A 23,669-nucleotide genomic window follows, 5' to 3' on the forward strand; every position below is an offset into this window, starting at 1 on the left:
CTGAGCAGGGATTGTCTCTTACATTACATCACTATGCTATAGAAATGATTAGTAGAAGTAGTGGTTAGTGTCAGGATCAATGACGGCTGCCAGCCAAGTACTCTTTTCTCAATGTGCCCACCTGATTTATGTTAGGTTGGCTCAGGGGAAGGAGGGGGAGGGGTGTATAAAACGCAGAATACCAATGGGATAAAAACTCACTGCTACTTGCAAATGAAGGGTCTGATTGGAGAGAGCAAGAGGAGTCATCTGAACAGATTCAAAACAAATACTAGGAAGTTCTTCTTTACCCAACGTGTGGTGGACACCTGGAATGCGCTTCCAGAGGACGTTATAAGGCAGAGTACGGTACTGGGGTTCAAGAAAGGATTGGACAAATTCCTACTGGAAATGGGGATAGAGGGGTATAGATAGAAGATTACTGCACAGGTCCTGGACCTGTTGGGCCGCCGCGTGAGCGGACTGCTGGGCACGATGGACCTCGGGTCTGACCCAGCAGAGGCATTTCTTATGTTCTTATGTTCTTAGATGCGAGATAGGAGGCACCAAGAGAGTTCCACAATTAGTTTTTGGTTTTTTTTTTTTTTTTTTTTGGGGGGGGGGCTCTTTACTTTCATTTCTCCCAGGGTCTGGTTGTGCAGGAACACGAGAAGGGGGAAGGAAGAGGTGTCAGAACGCACAGCGCCATTTCACCCGTTAGCAGCGATTCAACAAGCAGAGCTCAGTTCCACCAATGCGCTTAGGCCCGGATTCTGTCACCGCCGATCGCATGTCAATCACGTGGAAACAGACTCATGCCAGGGTTTTCCAGGCCTACATTTCAGGCGCCTACCTTTGATGTAAATCGCCACTTCTGCCATTAGGCACCTTAAAGCGCCCAACGGAGGCGCGATTCTGGCGATGATTTTTTAGGTGCCTTGACACTCAGTTAAAAACATTGTTTAAACAGTGTTTTGTGAGCTTGGTTGCCTCCTGGCGCTGGCTAGAGAATCTGGGCCTAAGTCACTAATGAGTTTTCCTCTCTCTTTGAAACGATTACAAATGTTTTAAAAAAAACTCCAGGGAAAACTGTTCATACCTTCTGCTCCCCTTGAAGCAACAACAGCTCTGATACTGCTGTTATTTTTATGGGATCTGTTTTGTGCGTCTCTTTCTTAAAATGTTTGAATGGTTCAGCTGTTTCCATTACAGGTTACAGATATAAACAGAGACAGAAAGAGATAATGGTTACTGCGGATTTGCAGACTAGATGGGCCATTTGGCCTTTATCTGCCGTCATGTAGAGCAGAGTTTGCCCAGGCCAGAGTCCCGGGAGCTCCTTGGAATCCAGTGGCCTGCACTAGGAAGGACTCTATTCAGTATTAAATACGGTGAGAGAAAACCAGAACACACCTGTAGCAAAACTCCCCTCACACAAATTGCTAATGGGCCTCAGCAACCGCCAGCCATGGAGACAGAAAGCCTACGAGAACAATCGAATCAGGTCTCAACTGAGCAAGATTAGTGGCCAGTTTAAAAGGGTTACAGACAAGTCTCAGAGGTCCCTTCATATCTACAGAAACGAATATATGGGAACATGAAACTCTTGTGCAGACAGGGAGAGGAATGGCCAGCAGAAAACGGGAGACCAGGATGGAGTCGGTCCAGAGGAAGGCAACTAAAATGGCCAGCGGTCTTCATCATAAAGAGTAAGGGGACAGACTTACAGACGTGCGGCCTTTATCCTATGTTTCTATACACAGAGTACATCTGGGAGAGAGGAAGGGATTAGTAGGTGTGGATGGCCAGACAGGAGAGGCCATTTGGTCTTTAGCTGTGTCACTTTCTCTGAGAGGAAGGAATTGTACAGATTAGTGGTTGTAGAATGCATTTTCTTGATCTGCCTTTGTTTTCTATGGTTCTAGGTTAAGAATGAAAAAATCTTTGCATACATGGAAACCAGGAGAGAATGTGCAATTCCTTACAGCTTCGTCTACAAGTACACTTGTATTGTTGTAACTTTACAACTGGTATTTAGGGTGCACAGAAGCCTCTAGATTTAGAGGACAAGGCATGATGGCTGTCCTTGCGTAAGCAAGCAGAGGGTCACAGTGGGGTCTGCCTCCTCTCTCAGCACGCGCCCCCTTCCCTCTCTCCAGAAAAAGCAGTTATGGCAGGGCTTGCCAGGGTGCAGCATGCAGGCTTTGAAATAAGAGCTTAGAAAAGCTGAATTATAACTACAGTATATACACATATACAAATTCACATATATATATATATATATATAGCTCAGTATAAAACCATGCCTTTCCTCTTCCAAAATGAATGGAAGCAAGTGGAACCAAAATGCAATTATTTGCAGTGTCCGCTCCCTATCGCAGTCAGGCTGCTCCACGGGCTCCTGGTACGAGGGGCAGAGAGCTGCGTTCTCCCATGCCTTGGAAGCACTGGAGTTAGCCTGCTCTCAGATGTGAAGGGCAGCAAAGAAGGAGGTCCCAGGGCTGCCCTGGGCTTTTCTCCCCAGTTGCAGACACTTTTGTAGGGTCTCTGTTTAGCACCAGGGATCCCGAGGGGAGCGGCCACGCTGCAGACTGTCACTTCGCTGCCAGGTACTATGGATCAGGTCCAGCGCATCCTCACATTTCTTCTTGACAGAGGATTCCTCAATAAGCTTGTGCAGAAGATCAACCTGGGATAGAGAGAGCACGAGTCAATGAAACGAGACACCAGCACTGTCTTACATGCCTTGCTGTGTGACAGAAATAAAAAATACCAGGCAGATATCTTTAACTCCTGCCGTGTGCCACACAGCAAAATGGATAGGGCTGTGAGGGATGATCAGCAGATGATACGACGAAACAGAAGGGACAAAGGTGCAGGTTTCAAGCAAGAGAGTAACCCGGATACATAATATAAGAACACACAGCTCAGTAGGTCTGTCTGGCACCTTTACCTGATACATCTTTTTCCAGACTGTGTTCAGTGCAGTCAGGAAGCGTTCCAGCTCCGTAATGCAGCTAAAATATAAGAACCAGGATGGTAGGAACTGCTTGCGATCCTGAGCGAACTCCTGCAAAGAACCAGAAAAGAATCTGAAATCAGAAGTAGCGTAAAACTAGCAGTTCTGAATCCTTCTATAAAATGTTTGCTTCATGTTTGAGCAGCCCGAGCAGATGCAAAGTACACAACACTTCACCATGTACACTTTGTAGCTTATAGTGCGGGCAACGGAGGGTTAAAACTGCATACAAATGCACAGAAAAACTCCCCCAATCGACACGCACCCAGAAACAAGACCCCTTCATGGTAAAGGGTCCAGATGCCCTTCATTTTTTTGTGATGCTCTTAACCTGGAGTATTTTCAGCAATTACAGAGCTAAACTCCCTTTACTGTGCACCTCTCTGCTATATAAAGCTGTGTGAACTCACCAGCATACATTACAGGGCTCCCACAACACAAAGTGTGAGTCACCGGAATACACTCTAGGGTTCCCTAAAACACAAAGTGTGAGTCACCGGAATACACTCTAGGGTTCCCTAAAACCTGAGTGTGAACTCACCAGGATACATTACAGGGCTCCCACAACACAAGAGTGAATCACGGGGACACATTACAGGGCTCCCTAAAACACAAAGTGAATCATAGGGACACACTATAGGGCTCCTTAAAATCTGAGCGTGAACTCACCAGGACACATTACAGAGCTCCCTAAAACACAAGAGTGAATCACAGGGACACATTACAGGCTCCCTAAAACACAAAGTGTGAGTCACCAGAATAGACTCTAGGGTTCCCTAAAACCTGAGTGTGAACTCACCAGGACACAGTACTCTTTGGCAGTCTCTGTAGAAATGGAAACGATGTCAGCTAGTTCAACACTGCCCAGCAAACGAAAGAAGCTGGTCTGACAGTCCTCATGGCATGTGAAGGCCTTGTCCTCTGTTATCACAAGGCAGCACGGAAGGCACGGAATGGGAGCCACACCCTGAGGGATTACCTAAAACCAGAAGGCAATGAATTAATCCCCACCTTTGCCTTCAGAAAAATATTCAGGATTCCTGTGGAGACCACAGCAGTCAAGGTATGAGAAATGACATAGTCTTCGACTTTAATCTGTGTGTGTCTGGGGGAGTAACAGAAGTAACGCAGAGCAGGAATAAGGTACTGGCAGAGCAGGAGTGAGGTGCATTAGCATTGTTTAGTTGAGGGTTTTGGTAATGGAGTGGGGTGCACCAGTAAAGCTTTGTTAGAGACATTTTTACATACATCACCCCTGTTTGTCACTTTCTAGAGGTGCTACTCCAGAGTCAATCAGAACCAGAGCTGGGCCTGGGCAGTGCCACTTTCATTCTCTTATTTTACTTCCCCTCCCAAGTTATCTAGTCTAGCTATTGCAGAGGCTGTACTTAGCCAGGGCCAGGCCCTGGGGCTCCTTCTCAAACTGTGTAATCATGGGTTCTAAACCCCAACTAGTAAGTGCAACCATTGGGGAAGACCCGAACTAGGAACTAAGGGCTAGATGCACTATAGTCATTGTGGAACAGCGATCGATGCACTACCAACTTTGCATGCGAATGATTTGCACGGAGGTACAAATCATCTGCATGAAAACCCGACAGATCAGTCGCTCAGTGAGAAATTAACACATGCGCAGAGACCTAACAGCAGTGATAGGGCTTCTTTTTTTAATGGCACAGATGTTGTGCGTATGTTACGCACAATCTGCCCCATTAAAATAAAAGAAAAGAGCCCCCTGCGCTGATGGCCCTCCCCAACAATCCTCCCATGGCAGTGAAAATGGCAGGAGGGATGCTTACTCCCTCCAGCCTGGCCAAATACCACTGCGCCATGCCCCCACCTGGTCCTGGACCCCCAAACTTCCTCTACCCTTCCCCCTCCCAAAAAAAAGGCAGGAGGGATGCCCACTCCCGAACCCCTCCGTACCTTTGCTAGATGTTAGGAGCTGTCCCTCCAGCTCCAAGCCCCACCCATGGAAAATAATGGGCCTTCCCCTCCCCGGTGCACCATGTGATGTATGGGGAGGAGCCTAAGGCTCTGATTGGCTCAGATGCCTAAGGTCCCTGGTTTGGTTTGGTTGTTTTTTTTTTTTTTTGCATAGCCAAGCGATGTTAGTGCATCAATCGCTTGGCTACTTTGCATGGCCAGATCAGAAAATGGGCGATCAAGGGGAAAATCACGGGGTGAGCTGTTTTGTGGGTAAAAGCAATCATCGCTAAAGCTGTGAAAACAGGTTTAGTGACAGTCGCTGACTTTAGTGCATCTAGCCCTAAAACCAGGGCCTTCCACCGAGCCAGTCTGAAACTTTTAAACTCTTTTTACTGATATTTTTAAAACAAAAAAAAAAAGAACAGGTACAAATAACCATTAAGAAGCTTCAAATATATGATTAAACATCCAAACACTCAAATCTTTGTTTTAAAATACAACTGTTAAGGAAATTCCCAGATGCTCCTTCCATTGAAAAACTAAATTCCACTCAACTACTCTGACATCCCTCACCCCAACCCCATAATCACTTTACAGAAACAGTTTCAGACTTCTCAGGTCCAATCGAATGTACCCGGTCTCTTATCAGAGGTTCCCAAGACTTTAAGTTTAAAAATCCAGTCATAAAGGCCAGATCCATAAGAACATAAGAATGGACCAGTGGTCCATCGTACCCAGCAGTCCGCTCACGCGATGGCCCTGAGACTAGCCTTACCTACGTACGTTCCGGTTCAGCAGGAACTTGTCTAACTTTGTCTTGAACCCCAGGAGGGTGTTTTCCCCTATGACAGACTCCGGAAGAGCGTTCCAGTTTTCTACCACTCTCTGGGTGAAGAACTTCCTTACGTTCGTACGGAATCTATCCCCTTTCAACTTTAGAGAGTGCCCTCTTGTTCTCCCTACCTTGGAGAGGGTGAACAACCTGCCCTTATTACATTACATTACATTTGTGATTTCTATTCCGCCTGTGCCTTGCGGTTCTAAGCGGATTACAGTTAAAAGAGATCAGGACATTACTGAGAGAATTCCATTACAATGATTTAAGTAAATTACATGTTGTGGTATAGAAATACAAGTATAAGATATCTGGATTTATCGATAGAATAACTTGACAGGGTTCAAGTAGTTACAAGGTTCAGTGGGGAAAACAATATAGGCAACTGAAGAAAGATACCTAACTTTGAAGGAATCAGTTGAGTGGATACCTAAGGGAGATGCTTATTTAGGAGTTTGGATATTTTTTCGTAAATGAGGTTCAAGGGGATATTTGCTGGGGAGAGTGCATGTGCGATTGGGGAGGGGAATATTAAGTAAGGACGTGTTTTTTGAAAAGAAATGTTTTGATTTCTTTCCGAAACACTTTGATGTCTTATCTACTAAGTACCTTGTTTCGATCATGTCCCCTCTCAATCTCCTCTTTTCAAGGGAGAAGAGGCCCAGTTTCTCTACTCTTTCGCTGTACAGCAACTCCTCCAGCCCCTTAGTCGCTCTTCTCTGGACCCTTTCCAGAAGGCTGCCTTAACACATTTCACCCTGCAAGGCCCAACTTTTAAATTCTTATTTGTCCACCCCGCTCTTGAGTACTCAGCATCCCCTTCTTTACGATCAGCATTGTGTCCCCAAAAGCTGCAGTGTAATTCTAACCCCTTTTGACACAGCTTGGCACAGGTATTGCATCCAGTCAGCCATCTCCTCCTCGTCTCCGGCACTGAGCTCCAGCGAGGGTCGATCTGTCAGGATGACCTGGAAGGAATGTGGACGCTCTGTTGTGTTCGATCTCCGACAGCCGCCACACTGCTCTCCTCTGTATATGGGCAGAAACAAAAGGCTGTCAAACTCATTACTCCTCACAAGATGATGTCAGCCTAGCTGTCGCTACCATTCAGCATTTTAGTTGGCATTACTTATGTCAGCAAAAGCCTATGGGAAATTATATCAATCTGACCCTGGCATGGGAATGCAGATAGACTCTGTAAGGCAGGGAGACTGTGTTAAGTTTCCCTGATTGAATCATGACTAGCTAAAAGGTGTTAATGTCTGATTAAGAGAGTGCTTAGGACAATGGTGCACAGATCAAGCCAGACTTAATCCCATCACCATGCTTGCAGATGTCACACTCTCCTTTGTCAATTAAATTGACCATTGTCTCAAACAGTTTGCAAGTTCTAAACAGAAAGATACTGGGAGATACAATATTTTCTCTATTCAGAATAAGATTCCAAGGTATAAAAGCCTGCTCTCTGTTCTATCAATATCTATCTCTTTTTCTATGGAGCTATCAGGAGAGGGGTCTTGACCCTCTCTCTCTCTCTCTTTCTACCTAGCTATCTCTTGGCTTGGCACTCTGGTTCTCTCTTGAGGTCTCTCTATCTATCCTTCTCTTTATCTATGGAACACGAAACATCACCCCATCCCCCTCTCTCTGCCTTTCCCTGAAACTTCACACTCAATTCCTTCTGGACTCTGTAAGGCAGGGGAACTGCTGGGCTCTCTATTTAAGTGTAATACTCTCTACTTAATTGTAATGATTATAAATATTGCTTTTCTTTAAGACTATTTCTATAATATATTCTTTATGCAAAAACCTCTGGCTGTGCCTCTGATTCTACTTCCTGGTGAGTCATCGGCGAGGGAACTGAACCTGGGACCTGGCGTTGGTCAGTGCGCATTTCACTTAACCCCTACCACCTAACATTGTGGGGGTGCGACCATCCTTACATTTTATTAAAACTGACAGATGAAAGGGTCTCTCTGCCATTTAAGAGATTCATAGAAAATGATACAGCCAAGGCTCATCACTGGAGATCAAGGAGCATTCACTGAAGAAACAATCATTCACAGGAGGATTTCCGCATGTTAAGACAGCATGTCATAGCTGTACAGACTAAGCACATGACAGAAAGTGCCCCCTCCCCCCAAAAAAAGAAGAGGCCTGTGTATACAGAAGACTGCCTGCACTGTGATCCAGTTCCAGGACACTGGTATAGTCCGAGACTGTTCTGCCCCTCTTGCTGCTGCCCGGAGGAGGAAGAGGGAGCAGATATATTGACCCAGTTTGGGGGTCAGGACTGAAGACTTGAGAAGCAGCTGTAACCATTATCATGAGACCTAACCCCAGTTCAGTTTATACGCTGAAACTACTCTTCACAAAGGCACTTAACTGGCTTCATGCAGACCCCATCAATCCCCACCTCAGTCTGCGCACTAAGAAGCATTTAACGATGGCGCAAAACCATCGTGAAATGCACGCATTTTACCGCCCGATTATTTAAACAGCTCAACGTGGTTTTTTCTGTGCTTTCTAGCAGCCTCCGATTGAGGTCATTAATATTAAAATGACCTTTCCGGGTGATTCTTATAAAAAAACGCCCCTCCATTTATGAGGAATTGGGGCTGATATTTAGCTGTTGTAGCCTTACTTTCCTGTTAGTGCCTGAGCGCTGATTGGCTCAGGCACTGAGAGGAAAATAAAGCAGCTCAGACCTGCCATGTCCCAAATCCCTTGTAACCCCAAAAAGCCTGATAGTCCCATGTGGAAGATCGACAGGAAGGATACCCACTCCTTCCTGCTGCAGGCTTTTTAATAACATTGGGTGCAGCTGTTGTGTGTGTACCCAAGCCTGGTATTCTAGTGGGCCAACCCCCCCCCAACTGCAAGCTTTCCCCCTTCCCGACAGTCTTCCGCAGCCTCCCACCACACAAGCCCCCTTGTACCTTTTTAGAAGACCGGCAGGAAGGGAGCTTACTCCTTCCCGCCAGCAGGCCCGCCTCTTCCCCTTCCCGGTGCACCCTGGAATGCATTAGGAAGTAGGGGCCTAAGACTGATTGGCCCAGGAACCTAAGGCCTCTCTCATAGGAGGGGTCTTACGCATCTGAGCCAATCCAGGCCTTAGGCCCCTCCCTGATACATAAAATGAGCACTTCTCCTGCTGGTCTTCTAAAAAGGGTAAGAGGAAGGTTCAGAGGTGGATTCTGGGGATGGCGGGATGGCTCACTAGACCACCAGGCTTGTGTGGTAGTGGGAGGGGGGGCTGTTGGGGGAGGAAGCTTGTTATCCAAGGGGGGGGAGATAGGTGCAGTTCTTGTATGTGTGCTGTGCACACACAACAGCATTGTCCATAAAAAAAGCAGCCCCTGTTCTCCCTGCTTGCCAGTTCAGGCAGGTAGAGCAGGGGCTGGGTTTTTTGACAGGCAGGAGGAGGAGCTGCGCTAGCGATTTTTCTTCTGCGCACAGCTCCTCCTCCCCCTTTACCGGCGATTTTCCGCACACATAGCATGCATATAATTTTCACGCTACTATGCAAAGAATCACCAGTAAAACAAAAATTGCTCTCACCAAGGTATTTTTTTTTTTTTTTTTTTATTGTAGTGTCAGAGCTTAGAGAATCTGGCCCTAAACCACTGCTTTTACCATTAGCATATGGTAATCCCTACTTTGGCTTTCGTAAAAGAGGTCGGTAGTTCTCCCAACATTTTTTGCAATGTGCTTGGTGCCCTCAGATGGAAATACTGATAGAATGACAGCTTCAAACTTGTTCTTTTGCATTAGACACAAATGACCTTTATCAGCTTTATCAATCTTGTTGTGGACAGGTGAGAGGCAGGGATTGATCTTAATACAAAGTTATCCAAACAAGGAGGCAGACATTTGACCTTAGCTGCTTATTTACTTGTCTTGGGTCCCTCCAGACCTTTCTTGACGAGTGGGTATATATGCACTCCTACCAACAGAGGGAGACTTACTGACTGATGTCACTGTATAAGGTCCTGTGCAGCCCTGAGATAGCCAATATTTCTGCTGTAAAGCGAATGGTAGAGAACAAGAACATGGACAAGAAGAACCCAAATTATCCCGAGGAAGGCAACAATCCAAATCTTCCATCAACGAACATGAAAGGAATTTCTGATTCTAAAACTGATCAGGTAAATGTTCAGCCCCAAAACCAAGCATGCTGTCCACAGACATGTCCCCCAGGTAAGTTTGGGAATGGTCTGGATAGATTCAAGAAAAGAAAATTAGCAGGTAAGAAGATCTAACTTCTTCCTCATCATCTCTCCAGACTATTCCCAATAGAGTGGGAAGTACTAAAGCAATACTCAACAAGGGTGGGTAACAGACAGGCCCTAAGCAACACAGAGGTATCTTTTTTTGCCTGTAATATTTCACAATCAAACGAAGAGACAACCAAGTTGCTTCTCTGCAAATATCCTGAAGAGAAATCAGAGAATGCTCAGCCTAGCGCAAAGCCTTTTTGAATGAGCCTTCAACACCTCCAGTTCTAGGCTACCATTGAGCAAGTACGCTGAGGTGATGGCCTTCTTGAGCCACCTGCCTACAAAAGCCATCTTCACCCTCCCTTGGACCCCTAAATAGCACAAAGAGACGTACATGGCCTATCGGATGCCACTGATGAAAACGTACAATAGCCCTTGGGACTAATGCAGGCAATCCCATTGTCAATGGCTCCTTTCTTCAACTGAAAAACCCTGGTATCTTTGCATTGACTGCTGTGGCCAGCAATGATGACGAGAGATCTTCAGTGAGAGACTCCAAGATTGAGCTTTCTGAGTTTTGCAGCCCAGGAGCATTCTCTTGAAATCTCAGGGCTGCACAGAACCTTATACAGTAACATAAGTCAGAAGTTCTATGTCTCCCTCTGGTGGCAGAAGTGCATATACCCACTTGTCAGGAATGGTCTGGATAGACGATAAGGAATGAAGATTACATGCAGAAGGTATTACCTTCTCCACAGAGAAGCATTCAAATCAAATTCCTTAGCACATGCTCCCAAACACCACACTGTACACTAGATTTAGGAGTGGAAATAGTCTTACCCCATGTTTATGGAAAGGAGGGGAGTGACATCCATGCGATCCGGGTACTGGTACAGAATTCCATTGCTGTCAGAAATAAACAAAGCTCTATAATTCCTGGAATTAATGTGCTCATCCTTCTATGTACTTCTTGCTGTTACCCTATGTGTCTCTTCCAAGCTGAGGGACAGTCAGTAATTGTCAGGTATCATCCAGCTTTCAGCACTGCCTCTGCAGCTTGTCTGTTCATATCATTCACCAGGACTAAAACAGTGATCACATTCTGCCCCTCTCCCCCCCCAACCAGGTTATAGGAGCCAGCTCTGTGGGTGTAGCGAGTGCTTCAGCACCCCAAACTCCTCCAGTATGCCCAGGAGGGGTAATTAAAGTTGCATTCAGCATGTCCCAATCATTCTAAACAAAACCCAAAATGAACTCCTTCTGTAGGGAGGAGAGATTTAAATGGCATAATCTATAGGCCACCAGTGCAAGCAAATGGAAACCTGCAGAAGTCAGATGCTGTTAACGGGAGAGTGGAGGATATACGTAGGAGCCTTTGCTCCTCCTAGCTTATGTTCATAAACCATTGCACTTATTATGGCAACTGTGTCGACTCAGTGCAGAGCCAATGGAAGATGTTAATTAAAGGGACTGGCCAGTCACTGGTACCTTTAGCTTCAGAACTGTGGTCCCTGAGGAGGGGCAGTGGTTACAGCTGAGGATGTGGATTCAAACCCCATGCTGCACCCTGGGACAGATAGGGAAAATGCTTGAAGAATCTGTATGTAAACCGCTTTGAATAATTACAAAAAGGTGGTATCCAAGTCCCAATCCCTTTCCCGTCATCTCTCTCATTAAGACCTTGTCTCTATCACGGGTTTGTGTCTTCTGATTTCTGCTGGAAGACTCTTTGTTTTCTTACGTTCCCTCCTGTTCATCCTTCTCGCTTTCTGGAAAACGCTTCCTTCTGGTTCTTTATTGAAACCCACTGGGTATTTCAATGACTGCATCCTATCAGCCCTTACTTTATTTTAGCATCCTTAGGCTGTTTTGAAGATATGATCACAGAGGGGGATGAGATATAGGGGCTTTATGATTACGGTTTCTGATTTATACAATTAGGGGTTAATATTCTGAAGCACTTAATCTGGATAATGGCACTTGCTACCTAGGTAAAAGCTGCTGAATGGGATATTCACGAGGCACTGTCCGGACACTAACTTTGAACATCCTTACAAACACCCCCCCCTCCCCCACCCGGGTACTATCCAGACAGACTCCCTCTGCACTAGGCGGAAAGGGCCAAGATGAAGTCATATGACGGCAGAAAAGGGCCTACGGCCAACAAGTCTGCCCACTCAAATAACCCTCCCCTCTAAGTTCCTCTTTGAAGTGAGCCCACGTGTTGATCCCATTTGATCTTAAAGTCAGTCACGTTACTGGCCTCAACTACCTGAGGTGGAAGATCATTCCAACGGTCAACCACCCTTTCGGTGAAGAAGTACTTCCTAGTGTCACCATGGAATCTCCCGCCCCTGATTTTTAGCGGATGCCCTCTTGTTGCCGTAGGGCCTGTAAGGAAGAAGATGTCTTCTTCCACCTCAATACGGCCAGTAGCGCATTAATCCATAACATAACATTATACTTATAGACCGCGTTACCAAAAAGTTCTACGCAGTTTACAAAAGATTATAAACCTTAAACCTAATCGTCTATTTGAATGAGTCAGCTAGTCAGGTATGTGGAGAAACAGCTGTGAGCAACAATGATCGAGATTCTTTTTCATGACAGTGGCAGCATCGAGTTGTCCTAATTACTGTCCAAACTTTATTTATAATTCAACACTAGCCTCTATCCTTAGTAAGGCAGAGAAGGGTGACAAATAATATACAGCAAGTCCAAAAGCTTTTGAAGCATAGTGGTCTGTCCGGAGATCAAAGGGCCTATGGGCAGAAGAGGGAGAAAGAGCACGGTTGTTAAAGCCAGAGGGATAACAGCTGCCTTCTCCGATGACACTATCATTGTCAAGCTGTGGGTGCAGGTGATTTTGAGTGGCTAACTGGAAAGCCAGAAGCCCTAATTTGCTGTTTTGACACCACTGAGGGTTTCCGTGTATTGTCACACTATTTCCAAAATCCTTTTCCTGAATATGGAACCCAACATCATGTACCTATAATCTGGATTCTTTTTCCCGGGGGTAGTTTCTCCAAATGTGCTTTACTCCTAAGCCAGAGCACACTTCATTACGGAGTTCAAAAGATGTAACTTTACCGCTGCTGGGTCCATCGTGCCCAACAGTCCGCTCACATGGCGGCCCCCAGGTCAAAGATCAGAGCTCTAAATGAGTCCAGCCTCACCTGCGTACATTCCAGTTTAGCAGGAACTTGTCCAACTTTCCTTTTAATTGGGCCTGTAGCTCTCAATACAACGGGAAATATATACTCATAAGTATCTTTCTAGAATATTTTCTTGGTCTCAGACTATTTCTTGCTATTTAGGAATCTTTCCCATCTCCGCCTGATTCTTAGAATAAACCGTTTGGAACCTGAAATTCTGGTGTTTTTCTCCTTTACCAATATGTCTGGTTACCTTTTCTTGAATCAAGTTTTTTATGGGTTTTCATTGGAATGTCCCAGTAATTGTAATCTTTTCATTCTCCTTAATTCTCTTAGACCCTGAGTCCAGTGCTTTTCTGTTGTAAGATTTGCAAAGTTTCTAAATGATGATGGTGTGAAGAACATGAGGAAGGACCTAGCAAATCTTGAAGAATGGTCTGAAATTTGGCAGCTATGATTTAATGCTTAAAAATGCAGGGTCATGCATTTGGGCTAGCAAAACCCAAAGGAACAGTACAGTTTAGGGGGTGAAGAGCTTTTGTGCATGAAAAAGGAGTGGGACTTGGGTGTGATTTTATGTGATGATCTAAAAATTATCAGGGGTAAAGGCCAGGGATTAAACACTCTCTTTAGAGAAAACCCAGATAGAGAATTGTATGAATTAAAGGCAAGGAGAGGAAAGCAGATATTTTTAGTTTTTCACAAATAAAGAGAGGGTAAGAGACCAAAATGACAAAAGGGAAGAATAGAAGTGACCCAGGGATCTTAGTGATGGAGTGAATGGTGATACTAAAGGTACTGATAGTAGGCCGGTCCTTTCGATTAACACTTTTGATTTTAGCCACGTCTGCACTATTCATGGCTTTGTCTCTGTTCCTCCCCTAAACCTACATAAAAGCTCCAAGTGGGAGTACAAAAGCACCTGTATGAGATGCATCTGATCTGGACTCTTGACGAAGGCTTGAGTTCTTCATGAGAATTGTTCATCAAAAAAGAGCTTTTACTGAACTCTCTCACTTGGTTGGACACCTTGTGGGCTTTTCGTGGGCAGTTTAGATCTTCTTTCCAAGTTGATTTGGCTCATCTTTTACTCGCCACAGATAAGCAAGCTATACCTTTATCACCCACTTGCTCTGAATATTTTTCTCTCTGTTTTTACTAAGTGTTCTTTAGAAGCTCAAAGCTCACAAAGACTTCCGCATCGCCCAACTATTAGATTGTTTTTTTTTTTTTTTGCTATCTCTGTATGTAAAATGTGATCTGATCTCTAAAAAGAAAATATTTCAAATATGTTGTTAAAACGCAAGTACACTGAGCCAATCCAGCTCAATTCCCTGTATCCCACTTCCAGAACTGCTACTGACCTCAGAACCACAAAGCAGGGCTTCCAGTACTCTTTGCCCAGGTAGGAAGTGCTGGCCTTGTAATGCAACACGCCTTCTTTGGTGATTGGTAGCTCCAAAGAAGTGGACGTGCAACCAAGTCCCATCGTCTGGTCCAGAGGGTCCTCCCAGTGCACAAGACCGAAGAAGTGTGTGACAACATCTGCAGACTGAGACAAAGTCCGTCCATATCACCAGAAACTCCAGACCCACTTGCAAAGTATAAAGCGAGCACATGGCAGTCCCCTCTGTTCCCCAATTCTATCCAGCATCTGCCCCTTCTTCCTCTCCTAACTTCCATCCACCACCTGCTCCCCTCTCTCCCTCTACCCCACTTCCATTCAGTATCTTGCCCCTTTTTATCTCTCTCTCCACTTCCATCCATCTTCCTGCCCCCTTCTCTTTCTTTCCTTTCACCCCACTTCCATCCATCTTCCTGCCGCCTTCTCTTTCTCTCCTCCACCCCACTTTCATCCATCTTTCTGCCCCTTCTCTTTTTCTCCCTCCATCCCACTGCCCCCTTCTCTTTCTCTCCCTCCACCCCACTTCCATCCATCTTCCTGCCCCCTTCTCCTCCCCACCAGCAGCAACAAACTGAAATCCAGCCATCGTGGGACCTTCCTGTACCTACCCATGACTGCCAGTTCTGCCCTGGAACAAGGAAGTGACGTTAGAGGGAGGGGGCAGACTGGCAGCCACAGGTGCAGGGAGGTCCCGCAATGGATGAATTTCAGTTTGCTGATGCTGCTGTTTCAGGAAAGCAGTAGCAGTGGTAGAAAAGGGCAGGAGGTGCCCAGTGATGCTATGTGGCCTCATACCAAAAAATGCGCAACCAAACGACTTAGAGGGCAGAATGCCAGGGAGGTCACTGAAGGAGCCTTTTTTTAAAAATAATAGGTGTTTATATTACTCACATAAAATAAAGACACAGGTGCTCTGTTATAAAATTACCCCTTGTATGAGTAAAAGGGTTAAAATGGCCTTTTCAGATGACAACATTCCTTGTTGGGCTCAGGTGAGGCCACTTCAGTTTCTTTTTAAAGAGCTGCTACTGGAAACAGCTCAGCTGAGCGAAAGACTTCCACAGCCGAGGCTATGCTTACCTCGCACTTTGATTCCTGGGCTACGAATTTGGCCAGCGCCAACTTCTCCATGGTCGCGTCACTGAGGATCCAGGGGTAGGGGGGCTCCCGGTAACCCTTAACCATGGCCGACTTCAACGCAGCTACAAAAAACCTGGAGGAGAAACATTAACCTGTCTTGTCACCATCTGCAGTTTGTCCATTCTACCCACTTTCCAAGTGATAAGCAACTGCAAACATAACCATTCCACCCTGGAGGTGGCTGCGTGCTTTCTTCTGAAAAGCACCTTGAGGTGGTCCTTGGATGCAAAAATGCACAAATAGATAAAAAAAATTAATCCCAACAAATAAATAAAGTCTCTACCAAGACCTCATTTGGAGTTGTGTACAATTCTAGAGATCACACCTTCAAACAGGGAGAAGCAGCAGGCAATGAAGCAGAGAGAGGACCAGGGTACTGAGACCTCATTTAGAATATTGTGTACAATTCTGGAGTTCGCACCTTCAAAAAGATACAAAAAGGATGGAGAATCTGTCCCAAAGCCAGTGTGCTCAGAAACCAGGGCCAGCTGCAACACGAAGGCTTTGGGAGAATGGAGGGGAGGAAAGAGCCAACTTCCCCACCTCACACTTCTCTCCGGCAAGAGGGAGGCACTTCAGCTTAGGGTACTAATACGATGAAACAAAGAAGCAAGGAAGGCAAGGAGATATGAGCTTGACCAGGAAGGGGCTCGGGCAGAGGAGGCAACGGCTGCATCCCAGGCTCTTACTTACTCCGTTAAGGCCACATCAGCTGAGTCCAGCAGAAACTGGCGCCTGCGATTCATACAAACTAGAGTGACCGTCTGCTGATCCAGCCCAATCTGGGGAAAGACAAAACACACATAGTACTGCAAAGAAGTGGTATAGTGAGGTGGGGAGGGGCAGTCCACCCCAGTTGCGGTCTTCCTAAGGGCATGGCACCCCTCCTCCCCTTGCCTTCCCCCGTACCTTTTCTTACTTCCGAAGTGCGAGGTTGCTGCCTGTGTTGGCATTGGCGCTCTCTCTGATGTCACTTCCGGGACCCGCGTCTATGAAGTGACATCAAAGGGCGAGCTGACGCTGACATGGGTATGCTGGTCACGCCGGAGAAGTTAAAAAGTTATGGAGGAAGGGAAGGCAGGGGAGGGGCGCCACTGCTGCAAAGCCACAAACAAAATGTGCAAGGCCAGGAAAGAAGCAGCCGTGGGGGGGAGGGGGGCTCTTACACCCAGCGTGAGTCATCTACAGTCTGTCAGTTTCAACGTATGAAATGTTGAGTTATTTGGACTACAGGATTGTGGAGCTGGCAATGGGATGGGGATAATTTGGCTGCTTGCTCCCTCCCTCTGATTAGCACCAATTGGGAGAGAGGAAGCAGAGGGGGTAGATTACTGAAACTGGCCTAGATAGGAAAATGGTGAAATTTAACACGACAGGAAGACAGAGCCACATTTTGGGGAGGAGGAAGTGATAAGAAGAATATACCGCAATAGCACAAAAAGTGAAGAGAGACTGCGTACAGACAGCGATATCACAAAAGGCAATTCAGAGATACGCTTTATTTATTATTCTTTTAAATGTCTATACCGTCTAAAGCCTAAAAGGTTTGGTAAGAAAATGCATTTCAGAGAAACTCACTTAGGCTCCAAACTGGGCCCCCTGATGACAAGATGATTTCAAGCTTTACCGGAGGGAATGGTGGGAATCTTAGTATTTAGACTGGGTTGCTTACCGAGATATAATCCAGCTCGCTGTAAGAAATGGCTTCTTCCACCATGTAGGGTTTGTCTGTCGCTCCTGATGGAAAGAAAAGACAGAGATGAAAGTGGAGTCTGACCGTAAAGCCAGAAAGCGCCTGGAATCCTGTCAGGGCCTTCTCAGAAATCCTATGGACTCAACTTGGCTTCCTCCCATCACAAAATCTCCAGATCACTTCCACTATCCAAAACTCAACATCAGAGCGGGGTCGGGGGGGGGGGGGGGGATGTCAGCACCTCTCCGTTCTCCCACACCACACTTGTGCCCTCCCTTCCCTGCCCCCGTCCCCACCTCTTAAATCGCCAGCGTGAGCAACTTTTCCTGCCTGGCTCCCCTCGGAAATAACTTTCGGGTCACGAGGGAAAGCCAATGCCTGCTGGTGAAGATTCAAAGAGGTGTGACGTGGGGAGTGCAGAAGTAGGAGGGGCAGAGCGGATGGCATGGGGCCCCTCCTACCATTGCTACGCCACTGAGTGGAAGGATGGATGACAGACTGCCAGGAAATCACATGCACCTTGTTACCTTTTCGGAGCAGGTAGATGTAACAATCTGTCAAGAGCACAAACAGCAGCTGTAGATTCCCCTCCATGTGACCCGTGCTCATTCGAAGCATCTGTGCAGAAAAGAGAAGAAGAAACTCAGGGCCTGAACTAAGAAGACAGTCAATGGCCAGCTGAAACAGTGAGATACAGGTCAAGGGCCAGGGTTTTGATAAACGCTTACAACCAAAGCAGTTTACAGAGAAATATTTTTTTACTCGGAGAATAGTTAGCTCTGGAACACGTTGCCAGAGGTTGTGGCAACAGCAGTTAGCGTAGCTGGGTTTAAAAAAGATTTGAACAAGTTCCTGGAGGAAAAGTCCAGAGTCTGCTATTGAGACAGACAGGGAGGAAGCCACTGCTTGCCCTGGATTGCTAGCATGGAATGTTGCTACTCTCTGGGGATTGCGAGCATGGAATGTTGCTACTCTCTGGGGATTCCGCATGGAATGTTGCTACTCTCTGGGGATTGCGAGCATGGAATGTTGCTACTCTCTGGGGATTGCGAGCATGGAATGTTGCTACTCTCTGGGGATTGCGAGCATGGAATGTTGCTACTCTCTGGGGATTGCGAGCATGGAATGTTGCTACTCTCTGGGGATTGCGAGCATGGAATGTTGCTACTCTCTGGGGATTGCGAGCATGGAATGTTGCTACTCTCTGGGGATTCCGCATGGAATGTTGCTACTCTCTGGGGATTCCGCATGGAATGTTGCTACTCTCTGGGGATTGCTAGCATGGAATGTTGCTATTTGGGGATTCCACATGGAATGTTGCTACTATTTGTTTTTTTTGCCAGGTAATTCTAACCTGAATTGGCCACTGTGGAAACAGGATGCTGGACTAGATGGACCACTGCTCTGACCCAGTATGGCTCGTCTTATGGGAAGGTCATCTGAGTCCTCATAGCTACACAGTATTAGGAATCCCTGTCAGGGCTGCAACATCCATAGTTCTGTCTGAGCTCAACACAAAATTAGGCACGTTCTCTGCCAGTCATTTTTAACAGAGCAATCAACATGTCGTTAATGCTGCTGGTTAATTGCAACACGGTGGGTGTTTTGGATGTGAGCCAGACCAATGACGTTACTGTGTACAGAAAACCCCCCCACAAAGGAGATTCCGAAGAGTTTTCTGGCTTCAGGCGGTGGAAACTCCTTTCACTCCTCGGAGGGTCCAGTTCAGTGGTGTGTCCTAAAGAGATGCCAGAATTTTATGAGAGCTTATGTTGCTCAAGTCCAGGCTTTACATTTTGGTTGTGTCGAGACAAGAATAGGCCTAAAATGGATAATACATTGGGTTATGTCCCAAAATTCAGAAATTTGTGTTTTTCTTGGATTGTGGTTCCTTCCCCCAGATGGTATTATTTCTTCAATGGGACAGAATTTTTAAGAAAGGGGTTAGGGAATTATTTCGTAAATCTTTTATTATAGGTCAAAAATGCAAAAATCCAGCCTCGTTTTGGCATTTCACGCTCTTAGAATTATGGAATCCAGGGCGCCCTCCCTCCCCATCTTATAAAAAACAGAGTCAATTTTGGATGACCTGGTGAAGCACTATTTATTAGTAATATTTGGAAATGGGATAGGTGGAGGGGAGAAGGGGGATGGGAAGGGGGGGTGTTGGGAGGGACTTTATCGTGTTTGTATTGTGATAATTGATTTCTTTGAATTTATATATCTACAATGTATTAACTGAGTCGAGATGATATTCTTTGTAAGATTTTTGTTATGTATATTTTATTTTTAAAACTCAATATAAATTATTGAACATTAAAAACTGCCTTCATAAGTATGTACTAAAATAGATGACATGTACGTCGCGTACGCAAGAGTCTGTCAATATTAAAAGCATCTTTGTGCGTAAGGATACAACCGCCCAGACAAGCATCATTCTTTGACGTGATTGGTCCTTTTAGTTTTATTATTAATGCGGTAGTTTATCCTAACTGGAGCAACAAAGCAATCAAGGCTTTGTTACCGTTTGGATCTTCTTATCTTTGCGAACTTGGATTTTCAGCTCTGACAGAAATTAAATTGAAAAAAAAAAAGAGAACAACTGCAGATGGTGGATGATGAAATGCGCGTTTGCCCTCAAAAACAAGCTCATCCATCGCATTGATTAGCAAATCTATTCTATCTACTTAAAGAACTTGAAATAAATAACTCTCTAATTGAATATTTTGTTGGTTTTGCAATTTTATAATTTGCTCCGTTGATAACCTTGGCATTCTTCCCAGCCCTATCTTTCTACGAAATGATCATCTGACTCTCCCTCTTGACTAGTCTGTACTTTTCGGAACAACGATCTTGAAAAATCAAAGCTTTCCCTGTAATGTCACCTGTAAAGAAGATCCCTATTCCTTACAAATACCTGACGTCTGAAACGCTGGGAAACGGAAGTACGATGAATACGCGCTTACCTTGAAGAGCTGCTCCTCGTTTTCCCGAAAGACATGAATCATCAGCAGTAACAAGTGATTGTTGTCGACCCTGAAAGAAAGGAAATACATTACAAAAGATGCCTGTGCCGACCAGCACAGAGCGCTTGGGGCATTTTAGAAAACCACACGCAGCCACTTCTGCGGGGGCTGCTTTTGGGCAGTTTGTGGAGACCCATCATTACTGCTACCCAATTACAGACATAAACATGGATATAAGAATAAGTTTACTTCTCTTTCCAGCCATGTGTTCTCATGTCAGGACCCTGATTGGTTTAGACTTCTTCCCATTATATACTGGGATATAGAGGGAGGAGCCTAATGCCCTGATTGGCTCATATGCCTAAGACCCTTCCCAAGAGGTGGGACCTTAGGTGTCTGAGCCAATGAGGGCCTTAGGCCCCTCCCCGTGCATCACATCATGTACAAGGGAGGGAAAGCCTCGCCATTCGGAAACGGCGAGCCTACAAGCAGGACAGACAGATTCCGTCCTGCTCCAACACCTCTGAGAAGGAACCAGGGGGCTGGCAGGAAAGAATGGGCATCCCTCCTGCCTTTTTTGGAGGGGAGGGTAGAGGATGTTTGGGGGAGCACCTGGTGCGAGAGTGGGCATCCCTGCTGCCATGGGGGGAGTCGCATTAGCAGGAGAGAGTGGGCATCTCTCATGCCGCATCGCTACTGCAGGGGGGGAGGAGTCGCAATGGCAAGAGGGAGTAGGCAAGAACTATTTTCGCTGCCGTGGGGGGGTGGGGGGATCACAGTGCCCTAACAGCAGTGATATGAGGCTGTTTCCCCTGTCAAATGACAAGATGGTTTGGACAGGCTAGAGTGAGCTTCGATGGCAACTCCAGTAGTTGGAACCTAAGGACAGTAACAGGCAGGGCAAAAGAAAAAAAAGATCATTTAATCATGAATTTATAATGCGTGTGTCTACTGGACTGTTCAAGTCTTTCTCTGTTGTTATTCACAAAACTAGTGCGGTTTTTAGCGCCAGCTGTGGCAGTAAGAACTCCAACACTCACAGGAATTCTATGAGGATTGGAGCTGTTACCGCTACGGCCAGCACTAAAAACCGTGCTACGGTTCTGTAAAAAAGGGGGTGGGGGGTATGTTACACTTCTCCCTCTGAATCTGCAGGTTTAGTACTCACGAATTTGGTTATTTGTCATTTTTTGCCTCCTATTTTTTTAAAGGCTGGATCTGATCCATCACTGCATCCCGGACTTCCCCCGACCTTGCCTGGTGGTCTAGCGGTGACATGGGGCAGAAGCGATCTTCCTACGCTCCTGCCCCGTGCAGAGCCGTCATCAAAAAATGGCTGCTGTGAGTTCCCATGGTCTCGCGAGACTACAACAGGAACTCAAGGCAGTCAGTTTTGAAGATGGCTCTGCACGGGGCAGGAGCGTAGGAAGATCGCTCCTGCCCTGCATCACTGCTAGGCCACCAGGCAAGGTCTGGGGAGGTCCAGGATGCAGGAGAGAGGCGGGGGTGGATCAGAGTCGGCCCTAAAAGTTATCTGCGATTTTCCATATTCACGGGACGGCTTTGCCCCTAACTCTTGCGGATTCGGAGGGAGAAGTGTAGTTACTGGGAAGGTGCAGGAATTTTCTGCCAGTAGTATTTCTACTTATTTAGGGTTTCCTAAAGCTTTGAAAACTTGGCTTTTTAAAAAAAGGTTACGGATGGTTGTGGCTTTCATTTTGACTGTGGATATGGCCTAGCACGACTGAGCATTGTCTCTGCTCCAACTAGGCCACTAGACCACCAGGGTTTATAAGGTAGGCCCGGGGGGAGGGGAGGAAATTTTGTTCAGTAGGGACGAAAGGCAGTGTGGGCCCACTTTTATTTGGAGGGGGAGGGAGATACCATTTTTAGTGTCCGTTTCAGTCGAAACTGTGTGATTTCTGGCTGCAGATTTAATAAACTGTAAAAGAGTTCCGGTTGCCCTCTACGTGTTGCAACGTGCTGAAAAATGTGATGAATCCATTTTAAAGTCAAATAGTTCCTGGCAGGTGAAGGTAACGTTTCACTGTATATATAGAAAGATACAATTGCAGTCAAGTTTAACGATGTCTATTTGTACATTTGTTAATGATTATCATATGCACTCTTCTGGTTTAAGTACGGTAAGTGAAATGTACCTGAAGGCGCAGGGATGCATCGCTTCTGATGGACTGCCTTGTCCCTCCTCAACGCCCGAGTCCTCAGCACTGCTGACACTAGAGCTGGCCTGATCTTTCTGGAGCGCGTGTGAAGCCTCCTGAAGGCTCGTTGCCACTTGCTCCCTTGTGCCTTCTACTCGGTCCTCTACAGGCCTTGCTGTTTCGTCTTCTCCGCTCCCTCCTTCTTCTTCTGCTTGGCTAGCAGTCTCAGGGCAACTGAAAACATGTGGCGGTTGGCCATCGCTTGAAGTGTCATGGTAGCCACTACCTGCTGAAGGAGTGTTTGGACTCTCAAGGGTAAAGCGGTAGAAGTCCATGGGGGCTGAAATCCCCTGGCTAAAGTCCCCATAGGGTTGTCCATCTGGGGTCTCCCCCAGGGAGCAAGTCCGAAAGGGCTGATCGGGAGGGTCGCTGTGAGAATTCCAGTGTTTGGGGTCAATTTGCCCATTCAGTCTGTTGATGACTTTGCTCAGGGGCTGCCCAACACTCTCCATGGACAGATCTTTCATTTCTGGGAGGCGGAGTCTCACAGCGTCTCCGCCGGCTGCTCTGTGCTGCTCATCGCAGGGGTCCTGGGAGCTCCTAGGCCCTCCACTCTCGTTAAGGTCCCTGCTCTGTACCTCTGGCTCCTTGCCACTCGGCGAGGCGTGATTTGCTTCCTCTTCAGACCTGCGCTTTTTCTTCTTCACAGTTTTCTTCTTTTTCCCCATCCTGCAAGAAAACAAAGAAAACTAATCTGCTCTGTTCAAACCAGTGTTTCACCCCCTCAGGCCTAGCCTGACACAGCTGTACCAAAAGGCAAAATACTCATGGTCCAACATTTAGCTGGTGGAAAATCAGCGTTTTGCTGACCACCACGGCTATTATACCCGGAAATTCTGAGTATAAGGAGCTCATGAAAACATAGCTGGTTAAGTGTCATTTTGCCAACCAGCTAAGTGCCGACTCTGCCCCAGAACACCCCAAAATATCTGGTTTCAGCTCAGGCAGTAAGCAGGCATTTTCATGCGTACTATCTGATTAAATGCTGCTGGAAATGATCATTTAAAAAGTTTTGAATATCGGGCTCAGTTTCTGCCAGTTTTACTTCTAACAAGCCTCTAATGTGAGAGGCACACAAGAAGCCATTTGGAAAGCCACAGAGATTA

At 46.2% G+C, this 23,669-nt stretch overlaps 1 protein-coding gene across 2 annotated transcripts in view; it reads right to left on the reverse strand.

The window, feature by feature from the left end:
* Window positions 1-537: 537 nt before the first annotated feature.
* PLEKHM2 (pleckstrin homology and RUN domain containing M2) overlaps window positions 538-23,669 on the reverse strand; it is a 68,455-nt gene continuing 45,323 nt past the window's right edge. For both annotated transcript variants that reach the window (XM_033921919.1, XM_033921918.1), the window contains 12 exons: window positions 22,501-23,232; window positions 20,342-20,411; window positions 17,903-17,993; window positions 17,355-17,419; window positions 16,376-16,464; window positions 15,623-15,755; window positions 14,502-14,689; window positions 10,823-10,888; window positions 6,632-6,791; window positions 3,798-3,977; window positions 2,933-3,049; window positions 538-2,668 (listed from right to left, as the gene is read on the reverse strand). In XM_033921919.1, the coding sequence (XP_033777810.1) occupies window positions 2,531-2,668; window positions 2,933-3,049; window positions 3,798-3,977; window positions 6,632-6,791; window positions 10,823-10,888; window positions 14,502-14,689; window positions 15,623-15,755; window positions 16,376-16,464; window positions 17,355-17,419; window positions 17,903-17,993; window positions 20,342-20,411; window positions 22,501-23,232 (2,029 nt within the window). In that variant the 3' untranslated portion in view covers window positions 538-2,530. The remainder of the gene's footprint in view (window positions 2,669-2,932; window positions 3,050-3,797; window positions 3,978-6,631; window positions 6,792-10,822; window positions 10,889-14,501; window positions 14,690-15,622; window positions 15,756-16,375; window positions 16,465-17,354; window positions 17,420-17,902; window positions 17,994-20,341; window positions 20,412-22,500; window positions 23,233-23,669) is intronic.

Source organism: Geotrypetes seraphini, chromosome 15 (genome assembly GCF_902459505.1).
Source record: "Geotrypetes seraphini chromosome 15, aGeoSer1.1, whole genome shotgun sequence".
Classification (NCBI taxonomy): domain Eukaryota; kingdom Metazoa; phylum Chordata; class Amphibia; order Gymnophiona; family Dermophiidae; genus Geotrypetes; species Geotrypetes seraphini.